Source organism: Macrotis lagotis, chromosome 1 (genome assembly GCF_037893015.1).
Source record: "Macrotis lagotis isolate mMagLag1 chromosome 1, bilby.v1.9.chrom.fasta, whole genome shotgun sequence".
In the NCBI taxonomy this organism is placed as follows: Eukaryota; Metazoa; Chordata; class Mammalia; order Peramelemorphia; family Peramelidae; genus Macrotis; species Macrotis lagotis.
In genome coordinates this window covers 228300617-228314203 of record NC_133658.1, presented here as the reverse complement: position 1 = coordinate 228314203, position 13587 = coordinate 228300617, and the positions used below count along the sequence as shown (strand labels likewise).

Genomic DNA, 13587 nt, shown 5'->3' with positions numbered 1-13587 from the left:
CTTCCAGAAGTTGGAACAAAATTGAACAAACAAGGTGAGTGTCATTTTGTCTTTAAAGAAAAAAAAATGTAGTGGTATTTTTCATGAAATTTCCAAATTATATTACTAATAGGTTCCAGACATAATGTTAACGTGTTACCCTTCTCCATTGGTGTCAAACTCAAATATAAATGGGCCGTTATTAATCCCTGTGGGTCAAATACTGACTTAGTTTTGAAAATATATTATCTTTGTTTAATTGTATTTTCATTTATTTTGTTAAGTATTTCACAATTACATTTTAATCTAGTTCAGGATGTTTATTTAACACCTACCCTTCTCTACAGTCCATTTGAACTCAAAAGAATTGCTTTGAATATAATTAGAGTACGAGGTAATGACATTCCCTTAGTGAAAAATCTCACTAGACAAATAGAAATTATTTATATAGAAGAAGTAGATAGCAAGGTGGGCTTTAAGAGTCTAGAAGATCCAGGTTCAGGGCAGCTAGGTGGTACAGTGGATAGGGTACTGGCCCTGGAATCAGGAGGGCCTGAGTTTAAATCTTGCCACAGACACTTAATACTTACTTAGCTTTGTGACTTTGGGCAAGTCACTTAACCCCATTGCCTTGCAAAAATCCAGGAACAAAAAAGAAAAAGATCCAGGTTCACATTATTGTCACATAGATTATAAACTGTAGATTTGGGCCTATAAAAAGTTTTCTACAGGGTGGCTAGGTGGTGCAGTGGATAGAGCACCGGCCTTGGAGTCAGGAGTACCTGAGTTCAAATCCGGCTTCAGACACTTAATAATTACCTAGCTGTGTGTCTTTGGGCAAGCCACTTAACCCCATTGCCTTGAAAAAACCTAAAATAAAAAAAAGTTTTCTACACCAGGAATTCCCTGCCCACTGATGAAAATATTCTATCACTTTAAAAGTATCATTCCAGTACATTGCTTCCCTAGGGAACTTAGTAATAAATCATCAAGTAAAACTTAAGGGGGGATAGATGGAATGGATGACCTTTCTCATTGTCAATTATCACTCTGCAAATGAATTAGGAGCAAAACTCAGGAACTTTCTGAGCCACAATTTTGAACTAGGGAGAGATTGAGGAGATGATAACACTCATAAGCAGGTTCTGGACTATTAGTCAAGGAAATCTATGGCAAGATGGTATTTCTATTAAAAATGAAAATCTTTGCTTTCTAATCCTTTTGTTTTTCCTATAGTACTATGGTAGGATTTCTTTTGAAAAGACTTAACCTTGTCTTAGCCAAAATAATGAGAGATGTTTCCTTACAAATCAGTTTGGCCTTTTGGACAGGGATAGTTGTGGCAATAGGAATAGTCTGCAACATGACCTAAGCCAAAATAGCCAGGTCTGATAAATAAGGTAAAAAACATAGGAGCTGGTTTGGAGAAACAATTTATATTGTTTACTTCCTCTCCACCCTTTTCCCCTGTTCCTTATATAGAGGAGTGGAGAAGTTTCCAGGTAGTCACCAGTTATCTTTATTGGAGTTTGAGTCAGGAGAGACCCTGGTCTTTTCTGTTCTGTTACTTCATGGGATCATAGAATTTGAATGTTATAATTCATGAGATCAAAGGATTTGAAAGTTATAAGGAACTTCAGCAAACATCCAATTCAATCTATACACAAAAGGAATTTCCACCCATAGTTTACTAACAAATGGACATTTATCCTTTATTTGAAGATCTTTAAGGGGAAGTGTGCCATCTTCTGAGGCAGTCCATTCCTGATGTTAGGCTTAAATGTATTTGTTTTTAAAAAAATGTTCCCATTGCTCCTAGTTCTGCCTTTAGGTCTGATGTTTCTACATGGCAGCTCTTTAAATACTTGATCTTTAAAATTTTTAATTTTAAAAATATTTTCTCCAGGTTAAATATCCCCAGGTCTTTGATCAGTCCTTATATAAAAATGAGACTTGGAACTTTTACCATACTTATTCTTTATGAACGTTCTACATCTTATCAGTGCCCTTAAACTGTGCTTCTCCAAAATGAACAGATGAGATCTGACAAGGGCAAGGTACAGAGGGATGCTCACTTGCTTATTACTAAAAGCAATGACTCTTAGTAATCCCCACACTAGCTTACTCTGATGGACAATTTGCATTCTGAACCTGTCTTCTATATTTGGGTGGATTTGTGATCTTTTTCAATGTAGGCACTCCAAGAATATAGATTGCAGCCCATTTATGGCTATGCAACTTTTGTCCCTGTCATCTCATTAATTCTTTACAGAGGATCTACTGAACCTGCTTGGGGGGTTGGGGGGATAAGGGGAAGGGAAGGAACTAGATGTTTTTGAAGTTGGTCACCAGTAGAGTTTGCATTTTTTTTCCATTTTGATTTTGCTGTATGCTCAGTCTACCTCCTTTTCCAGTTATGTAGTTCTCTAATAACTATCAGTTCTCATGTACAGTTTTTTGGTTCTTAGGATATTGAAGTCTATATTTACTATATCTCTCCATTGCCCCTTACTCCATTACTTTAATTCTTCAAAGTCTTTGGCAGTTTATGACTTGCAATTATAATATCATATTGGTGTCAGAAATATGGGCTTTTGTTTCAAGGAGATAATTTGGGTCATTAAAAGTACTGTGCAGTTTTTCAAAGGCACTTCAACCTGCCTTCCTCTTTTTCAATTCTGGAATCATCCATAGTGTCTGAAATACTTATCAACCAGTTCTACAGATTTGTCAATTCAGTTATATACCTTAATTTTTAAGGAGCATTTTTCATTTACTTGGTTTTTTCCTACATAAAATAAGGGACTTTGGATCTCATTTAGAAAGCTTTATCATGTTCTGAGGTTTGATATAATGAACAGAATATCATGCATTTGGAATATCTAGGGAATCCCTGGTCCATCTGGATTATGCTGGACACCTTTCTTCAGGCTGGCAAACACTTCTGGCAAAGTATTAGGGTCTCCTTTTTTATGCTTTACTTATTATTCATTAATTATTAATTAGGTATCTGTAGATTCTTTAAATGATTATGTGTAATTCTAAAAATTATGGGAAAGACTGTTTTGGAGAGCCCTTAAGTTTGTTCTGTTGAATCAGATATTTTTAAAATACATAATAAGCACCATTGAGATCCTATATGTTCTACATCAGAAATATCAAACACCTGGGGCCATTCTTTGACTGTGGTCTGAATCAGATTACAATGTTAATTGGGAAATAATTTAACAAAATAAATAAAAATACACTAAAACAATGTCATTTTAAAACTAAGTCAATATGCAGCCCACAGGAATCTTTATTTATGGATTAGTGGTCTCCATTTCTACTGGAGTTTGAAATCACTACTCTATACCTTCTAGTCACTTATGACTACCTATTTTTGAATTTTTATCAAGGATGATATAGGGTCTTCTCAAATATTTTCACAAAGTAGAGGTAGGAAAGTAAGAATTAAAAAGAAATAGATGAACAGTTTTGGAAAGAGGTCTCAAGATTTGGTAGAGAGGCATCTTATAATATTGATGGAGGACTTTAGTAATACAGAGTATAGAGTAGCTAATAATTTCTTGACTTGCCTTAATGATAATTTCATACTTCAAAAGGTAAAGGAACCTGTGAAAACTACTGCTTGGAACCTGATTTTCACCAAAAACAAAGAATTATTTGATTGCTGTAGGAATCATGGGCATCTGGGAACTGATGACATTCTCTTGCAATTTGTTTAACACAACTGGAATATGTACTCAAGTCAGCCCAGAAGGAGGAAGAAACTAAATAAGGAAATTTCAAAAAGAAAGATAATTCCAAGGAAGGAGAGAAGAGTTCTTAATCAGACTCTTGTGGCCACACAAGGAACTTGACAGTCCATTTTTTAAAAAAAGATGAAGAGTAGGGAACAGGATGTATACAAATGTCACAGTCATGATGCAAGTGAAATTCAGCAAAGGTAGGCTTGTATTCTCTGAGTCATATAACATTTTATTAACAAGGTGTGAACCTGAAAATAGAATGGGTCTAATCACTAGCTTAGTGAACCCAAGACCCTGAACAGCAGAAAGGGTAGCACCCCTTTGAGTAGTATAGAACAAGGAACAGAACAGAGTAAGTGAAAAACTAATACATTTAGTTATAGAATTGTTTACATCATAGGTTTGAGAACAATACAATTGATTACTGGGCTGAGGAATGAGGAATAATATGATTGGTTGGAAATTGGGGAATATGGAGCTAAAATCCTTCCTTGCTTTTTCCTGTGATTAAGAAAAGTTCATTGTGTGAGTCTACTTGCAAGGTCAGAAATAGTGGGTCAGACTTCTTTGGATAGCATGCCAGATATCCTTGAAGGATAACTTGGTGATATAAAAATACTAGACCATCTCCTTAGTGTGCACTCACATTCCCCAAAGATAGCAGATTTCCTTGAGGCAAGAATAGAATAGTGATCAACAAGAGCACTGAATTTCTAAATTTATTTCAGACAGCTGTATTTCTGAACTGAGTTCAGTCAAAGTATTATGACAGGCAATTTACAGGACAAAATCAATTAATTTTAAATTGGATCAATAAAAAGAATTTAATCTTCTCAGTCCTGAAAGAATAGTGTTTTGAGAACTATGGAACCCAAGAGTGCTAACAATCAAAAAGCTAGGACTAGATAAAACAACAAAAACAATTTTTTTAAGCTAAGCTGGTGGGGTTCTATATTTTCTTGAAAATAAAATTAAAATTTCTTAACTTGACATTTAAAATCTTTCATAGTCTTCCTTTTACACCTCCCTTTTCAGACTTATTTCATATTATTTTCCATCACCAACTCTTATGTTCCAAGTCCCTACTTCCTGTCTTTTGCAAACCATTCTTTTCCAATCCTATAATGCTTAAAATGTGTTCCCTCCATTTTTATAGTCTTTAGTTTCTTTCAAGAGTCAGTCAGCTCATCTGCTGCTTGCAGAAACTTCTTTATCCTTTCTCCCCCTTCTATTTCCTTCCTCAAATTATCTTATATTTTACTCATCTATTTACTTGTTTTAATCACCCAAAGGAATTGTTATCCTTAATATTTGGCAATATCTTATATATAATAAGCTCTTAGTGCCTTTTAAACTGAATTATTTTGACTGACATTGGAATAATTTTTTAAAAATTACAAACCTATTATGTAAGTCACTTGAGGTAGTTTCATTTATTGATTCTTCATGCTTTTCATTTTCATAACTAATGTTTCTGATATCTAATATACTCTTTTATTTAGATGAGTTTGGAGCTTTGGAAAGTGTGAAAGCTGCCAGTGAACTCTATTCTCCACTAACAGGAGAAGTAACTGAAATTAATGTAGCTCTTGCAGAAGACCCAGGACTTGTCAACAAATCTTGTTATGAAGATGGTAAGATACTGCTCAAAGGGTTTAATAATGCTGCAATTATTATTTCATTTTAAACTTTATTTCCTCATTTTTGACAATGACTTGAGTTTTCTCAATGCTGAAATGAGCATTTAATGGGGATAGATTAACCAGATTCCTTCCAAGAGTTAAGTCTGTACTTAGTGATACTAAGAGCATAGATAGGCAATGGGGAAAAGAAGAGGTACAAAGTTTAGATAATATTTTAAAATTTTAAAATGTTTTGTACCTATTCAGATAAAAGTATAACTTCCAGTTGTTTTTCAGTAATTTCTAATAGTGTTTTGACTCTTAAATTTTAAACACCGGCACATTCTCTATTTTCTTTTAAGGGTTTTTTTTTTTGCAAGGCAAATGGGGTTAAGTGGCTTGCCCGAGGTCACACAACTAGGTAATTATTAAGTGTCTGAGGCTGAATTTGAACTCAGGTACTCCTGACTCCAGGGCCAGTGCTCTATCCACTGCACCACCTAGCTGCCCCACTCTTTTATGGTTTCTCAGCTAAAGAGCTTCTTTACCAGTATTCAGAGAATCACTAATAAAATTCATTTCTAAGGTGTATCCCTTCACATGTTGAAAAGAGTAATATTTTCAGTAGAATAAATTCACTGATATACTTATTAGCTCTGGTTGACTGTTACGTGTTAAATTATTTTTAAGGGTAAGCTCTTTGGTCTCATTTGTAAATTAGGAATGTATTTTCCTTTGGCTTGGTACTTATAGCAACCCTTGACACATTTGCTTAAATCTAAGAGCCATTCTAAAAGGTTAAGGGCCTGTGAATTTTTCGGTTTTCAAGGGAGTGCACTAGCAAGAACCTATCTAAAGTGTAGCTAGATTAGTGTCATTATAGATTTTGAAGTATAACAGCCTTCAACTGAATTATCTGACCAAAATCTTTCCAAGGCTACAGAATCTAGATGAAAACACTGGGAGGCAATGAATTTTCTTCCTATAGCCCCTCCCCTTTTGTCTGTAGGGCTAAAGCATGATTAAGAGTAGAGGTATCAAACATGTGACATGCAGCCAAAATCAGATGAAAATTTAATTGGGAAATATTTAGCAAAATAAAATTATATTAAAACACATAATATTACATTGAAAAACTATTAATACAGAGCCTGCAGGAATCCCTACGTACTTAAGGATGTTAATGTCCTTATTAGTAGCCCCTGTTTCTGTTTGAGTTTTATGTCACTGACTTAGAGTACTAAAGCTTAGTCTCCACAAATGGCTATATTGCTCTTCAGCTGTTTTATACTTATTCAAGCTTTCATGGTCATAAAGTCAGTACATACAAGTTAGAAAAACAAATTGTACTTTTTTAATTCTTTGTAAAATTTTAAGTGTCATGATGACTGCAAGGGGCTTAGCATGTTGAACCCAATGAGTTTTGTTTGGAAATTGCCTCAGATGGCAAAAGATACCAAAGGTCATTTAGTAAAACTCAGTTAAATTCTTCACTCCTTTGTCACTAGCGAGAATATGAAATCTGTTCTGTGAGATTTGAATTTATTATTGTTATGTTCAGCAAATTACTGGTGTGGATTCAGTATTAGATAAACCCAACAAGTTGATTCTAAAATTCTTTTCTTGTTTAACAAAGTAACTTTGGTTTCAAAATAACTTTTTGATTACAGGTTGGCTGATCAAGATGACTCTGAGCAACCCTTCAGAACTTGATGACCTGATGAGTGAGGATGCATATGAGAGATACATAAAATCTATTGAGGACTGAACACTGGATCCCCAAATAAATTAGCATAGGAACACAGCCCAGTATAATTTTGTCCTAAATTAGTGGTATATGGGAGGTTAGCAACTTTAACACTTCTGAAACAACAACCATGGCATGAAAAAAAAATTCACTCAAATGACCGGATAAATGCTTTTACTATTTGCATCTTTTGCACAATTTCTTCCTAGTAATTTTAATGTCTGTCTAGTTATGAATTCATTGCATCATATGTGGTAAAAATGAATTCTGATATCATGTACTTCAAAGCTAGAATTCCTATAAAAAGCCTTAAATCAATAATGTTGTAATGGCCATTCAACTCCATTCCTATCATCAGTTTTGTTCAAAATACATTTGGTTTTCTGTCCATGGGAATAATTTACTGGAATTGGTTAGCTGGCTGGTGTCAGATACCAACTTAATTTTTGAATAAACTGCTTGGCTGAAGTTATTTTATACAGATGAGGCTTCAACCTTGCAGAATAATGAAATTTAATAAACTTTTTAAAAACGCTGACTTTATTGTTTTTATATCAATGTTCCATCTAGCATTTCTCAAAATAACTTGCATATATTTCCATAAATTTCTACATACAAATTTATAATCAATTTTAAAAAGTAAATTGATTCTCCAAGAAGTTTAAAAATTATTCTTGGAAGCATTTCCCTAAAAGTAATGAAATTGGTTTTGTGTGTACTTTGATGATTTCTGTCATTACCTGCCTTCACCATAGGAGCATATGGGCTATTTTAGTTCATTTATTATTTTCTGTATTTCCATATCTCTACTAGGCACTGGGAACATAGAAACAAAAAATAACTTGCATCCTGCTGTGACAGTGTGTATGTAAATAAAGTGTACAAAATAGATACAAAATAATTTTGTGGGGAAAGAACCCTAACAACTCTGGTAGAGGGAAGTTTCCTCTTCTGAGATTTTCCTATGCTAATGGAATCAGTTTATAGACATCAATCCCTAGAATTCCATTCCCTGATACTGCAACCCCATAGGTAGGTAGGTAGAAAAAGGACAAAAGTGTTTTTTTGGTACATAATTTCTTGAGAACTGCCCCAAACTAAGTTCACACACCTTTGGTTGCCCATACCTTCTCTGAGATAGTTGACGCAATGTTTTACTGGCTTTATCCTACCTAACTTCCTCAGTAACCTTTGCTGAATCATCTATGTACTGTTTGCTTTGTTATGTACCATTTGTGTGGTTTTATATATATATATTTAAGGGTTTTCTCTCTTGGACCCTTTTGTCTCTTTATGATGTCATTAAGTCCTAGGGGCTCATTTTTCTCTACACAGATGATTCCCAAATTTTGCCTAGCAAATCCCTGTCTTTCTCCCAAGCTCTAATACTGCGTCATCTATAAATGCTTAACACTCTCATCTGTATTCAGGTATCTCAAATTCAACATGTGTAAACCAACTTATATTTTCTTTAAAATCTACCCCCCCAAAAAAAACCCAGTACTTCAGTTTGCACTTGAAATCACTGCATTCTATCTAGAGGTATGTAACGTGTTCATCAAGAGTTCTCTGTAATTGTGATTAATCTTTGGGTTGATCAGAGTTGCTAAGTCTTTCAGAATTGACAATTTTATTATTTAAACTGTTCAGGTTCTGCTCCATTTACCTTGCATCAGTTCATACAGTTCTTAGCAAGTTTTTGTGAAACTATCCTTGTGAAGTGAATTATAGAACAATAATATTCCATCACTTAAATATATCAAAAGAGAGATAGTTGCCTTAATGTTAACGTCTGCTAACGTTAGCGCACATGACTGCTTGTTTAAAAAAATTACCAGGTATTACTCTTCCTTATGAAACTGTCAGTCTTAAAATCATAAGGAAACATAAGAACATAAGGTGGAACAATCTATTTAATCTACCCTTTACAGATGGAAACAGCTATTGCCATCTTCACCAAGTTGGGATCCTAGCAGGTAGCACATTTGAAAATTACTAAAACAAAATAATAGATCGAGAATCTTTAATGACTTTTTACTGACTACTACCAAGCTAGCTTCAGGCCTAGCAACTGCAATTCAGTTTGACAAATATTTATTAATGTTGTACATACAGTTTGCAAAGCCCTGGGGTACAAATAAAACAATATTTTTCATCTTCAAGGAAATTGCATATTCTTGGAGTTTGGTGCTGAATAATATGAATAGTTTATATATGTGAAAGGACAAAGGAAAGGTGTTTTAAGAAAAATGTTCCACTTTCAGTTGAGACTCACCGAGATACTTGAGCTGAGGCTTGAAGAAAAAAGATTAAATGAGAGCAATTCCAAGTAATGGAACAAATAACTTTCAGAGATGTTGGGCACTTTACCTAGAATAGACTACATAAAAAGAACCAGATTATGGAAAGCTTAAAAATACTAGGACAAAAAGGAGTTAATGAAATAAGGTTGGAACCAGATTATCATAAATTTAAAAATGCTAGCCCAAGGAATTTGTTATTTTATTCAATTAGCAGTCTGAAATACCTGAAGGTTTTTGGAGCAGGGGACTGATAAGGTCAACCCTATTTCTTAAGATTATTTGGCAACTATTCAGAAGAAAACAAAGGAAAGCAGGGGATTAAAGCCTATATTCTAGGGTAAGGGCAGGTTTGCTCATACTGTCCTATACCTGAATGCCCTTCCTTTTTCCTCTTAAATTACTATTAAATCTATAAAATCTAACTTAAATGCTACTTCTCATTTCTTTTTTTGTTTTGTTTCTTTGGTGAGACAATAGGGTTAAATAACTTGCCCAAGGTCACAGAAGTTTTAAAGTATAGCACAGGGAAGATGAAGGTGTAGAATTTTCTCAGCATAGCTGAGCAAGTAAGCTTCAGTTACTATCAGCCTAGCTCATAGGTAAAGAACTCCATATATGAACAGAAAGGCCTTTAGTAAATGCAATCTGATTACAACATGTCTAGTATGTTTTATTTAGACCCTGGCTCAGGAAGAGTTAAATGATTCAAGTCTTGACTTTTAAGGCACCTTTGTTTTCTTTTGTTTTAGAAGTCCAAGACTCAGTGGTACATCAGACTTAAGTTCTTGGGCTCTGAGTCTGATGAAGACCCTGAGAGCAGGTTCCAATCCCTATGAGAACTTAAATTTAATTAGCTATGAGATGTAGAAACTCCACTTCCTCTTTCTTTCCTTTGCCTACTCAGCTAATGTCAGGCAGCTAGATGGCGCAGTGGATAGAGCACTACCTCAGACACATAAGCTGTGTGATCTTGGGCAAGTCACTTAATACTGATTGTCTCACACCCAGGGCCACCTCCAGTCATCCTGACTCATATCTAGCCATTAGACTCCGATGGCTCTGGAGGAGAAAGTGAGACTGGTGACTTAGCATAGCACCCCGTGGCTCAAACCCAATTCATGTGCTTGTCATTGCATCACTTCTGATGTCATGGTCTTCTTTGAGAATGACAAAACTTAATATTGTCAAACTGGAGTGGCTAGGTGGCGCAGTGAATAGAGCACTGGCCCTGGAGTCAGGAGTACCTGAGTTGAAATCCGGCCTCAGACACTTAAATAATTACCTAGCTGTGGGGCCTTGGGCAAGCCACTTAACCCCATTGCCTGGCAAAAAAACCCTTAAAAAGTGTAGTCAAACTAATGACAATACTTAAGGATTCAAAAGCATACATTAGAATAGCAAGCTAACACTTTCTTCCCTATCAGTCACTGTCCTATAATCCCCTGAAAGTTGGTGAAAACTGCACACATCACAGATAGGGACTTGTTGCATATAAAAAGGGAAGGAAGGAAAGTCATATTGGTGGCACTCTCCCCAAACAAGCTAATGGATGACCGCCTCTTACCCTGGACTCCAAAACTTTCTGGAGACTCTTGGTTCGTATCTGCTGCAGAAAATATTCTTCACTAAGTCTCATTTAGAGACATGTTTTATTTTGAAATTTTCATTTTTCTTTTCTAGGATGGATGTTGAAAAAGACAATTTCCTCTAAAAATGGAAAATAAATATGCAAGATTGAGTTATCTTCCCTTTCCAAATTATTTCCTTATAGACCTAAACCAAAACTAGTTCAGAAGATCAGGAAAGATTGAAAGGTTCCATCAATTGCCCGGTTGCAATTGTAGAACTAGTCTGTAGGATTAGGTAGTGAATTTAAATGATTTTGGAGTGGGTAAATACTATTAGCAAGGGGTGAGATAGGACAAAAGGAAAAGAGCATTCACTAGTAGACAGAAGCTGGTTAAAACTGTTTAACTAGAGCCAAGACTGAAAGGGCCAGGGCAGGATCATGGAATTGGGACAGTATCATAGCTGCCACACTAGTACACTTGGGTAGGCAAATCATTTCACTGCCCTGTTTCCTCATGCGTTAAAGGAAGATAATAATACCTGTACTGCTTACCTCATAGAGTTGTTATGAGGAAAGCACTTTGTAAACTTTAAAGTGCTAGAGAAAATGATTTATGACTTCAAAAGAACCTCACTTAAGTTGAATTCCTAACCTTAAATTACAGGACTTCGAATCAAAGAAGGTTTCCGTTCAACACGCTGCTGCCTTTAACAGACCCAGAGGGCATGACCTGCCCCAGGGCACACACAAAACCGGAGTCCAAGTCCTTAATCCAGTCCAGCCCTTTCGGCTCTCCAAAAACAACGAATTCAGCAAACTCCTTCCGGCCCTGCCGGATCAGGAGCCCGGGCCCGCCGCGGGGTGCGGGGGTCTCCCGCCTGCCCTGGGCGCCCAAGTTTGGGAGCGCCCCTTGCCCCCACCGCCTCCTGGGAGGCGCCGTCGAGCCCTCCTATCGGCAGGGCCAGGGCGGGTGGTGCTGCTTCACTCTGTGCCCGGCGCCGGCCGCATCGAGGCGAGGGCCGGCCCGAGGCCGCCACTGCACCGGCCCGGGCCCGGCCCTGTCCCCGGGGGTCTCCCCAAGCAGCCGCGTCTCTGGGCCCGGGCTCGACTTCGCACGACGACAGGGCCCAGAAGCCCGGGAGAGGCGATGGCGGCCTTCCCGCCCCGCGAGGCTCAGCCGCGAGGCGGCGGCGGCGCCCCGGCCCTCCGGGGCCCCAACAGCCCCTAACGGCCCTCTGGCACGCCGAGCCCGACCTCGCGCCACTTTTCCCCGCGAGAAGCGGATCTTCCCAAACGTCACTTCCGCAGCCCGGCTCCCCCAGCCTCTCCGCGTGGCCCGTTCCCGGGGCAACTGCGGCCTCCGCCCACCTTCGGCAGATCGGCGGCCGGCCGGCTCAGGGTTGCCAGTCCGGTCCCGGCCAGCCCGGCCCCACCCTACCCCGCCCGGCTTGGGCAGAATCAGCCCCCCATGCGGCTGTGAGGCGGGACTGGAGGCTTTTCCCGCCCCGAGCCCCGGCCCGAGGTGAGCGGCCCGGCCAGGCTGGGGCTGAAGGACCAAGGTAGGACCCTGCGCGCGCAGCGGGGGGCGGGGCGGGGATGGAGGCGGGGCCGGGGGGCCCGGGCTGCGGCGGTTCTCGGGGAGAGGGCAGGCGGTTTGCGTGTTGTGGGCTCTGCACTCCTCTATTCGGAGCCGGAAGCGACCTTGGCAACCCCTCCCTCATTTACAGACGAGGAAGCTGAGACTCAGGTTAAGTAACTTGTCCAGAGTCGCACAGGTGAATGCGGGTCACTGGGTCAGCAGCTGCACCTAGGATGCCAGGGTTATAGATTTAGGTGATCTGGTGCCAAGAAACTGGGGGCCTCTACTCTGTGGTTTACTGCGGGATACCAAAGAAGTATGCTAGGTCCCCTCTCACAAGGAGCTACAGTGTGCCACAACTGGCCTTTCTATGGCACAAGAAAGTGCACAGAAGCGCTTTACCTATAGTATTTTATGTGACCCTCAGGGCCACCTGGATAGATGGGCATAAGTTTCGTGACCACCTAGTTGGGCCGAGGCAAGATTGTAACCCAGGTCATCTTGAATTCAGGGTTTTTAGCTTTGTGTCTTTGAGGTCAGGAAAATAAGCATAAAACTACGGAGATCAAACAGTCTTAATAGAGAGCAACATCATATACCAACATTATGTCTGAGGCAAGATTGTAACCCAGACCTTCCTGACTTCAAGTTTAGTATTGCATTGCAGTGCCAGGAAAATAAGCACAAAAGTATGGAGATCAAACAGTCTTAATAGAAAGCAACATATATACAAAAAGTGTGTAATATATATATATGTATATATATATATATATATATACATATATAAATACTCAGTACATAGAGATATTGAGTTGAGATAATGGTATATCATCATTCATGATTTGGATTCATCTATCAGTTTATAAATTGTCATGTCTTATAATATCAAGACTATACATACACACACATATATATAGATATGTATGTGTATATATATATATATATGTATACAAACCTATAATGCATTTTGCACACTTAGTATCACAGACTATATAAATGTTGATCACTGCATATCATTTGTTACCCTAATTCAGT

General features: G+C 38.1%; 1 protein-coding gene across 3 annotated transcripts in view; it reads left to right on the top strand.

The window, feature by feature from the left end:
- The first annotated feature begins 7117 nt into the window (after positions 1 to 7117).
- C1H16orf46 (chromosome 1 C16orf46 homolog) overlaps positions 7118 to 13587 on the top strand; it is a 46869-nt gene continuing 40399 nt past the window's right edge. Inside the window, exon 1 of one of the 3 annotated variants that reach the window (XM_074209737.1) lies at positions 7118 to 12532. In XM_074209737.1, coding sequence (XP_074065838.1) covers positions 11699 to 12499 — 801 coding nt within the window. In that variant the 5' untranslated portion in view covers positions 7118 to 11698 and the 3' untranslated portion in view covers positions 12500 to 12532. Of the gene's footprint in view, positions 12533 to 12606; positions 12749 to 13587 lie in introns of those variants that run through there. The other 2 variants (XM_074209735.1, XM_074209736.1) reach the window with 2 other exon arrangements.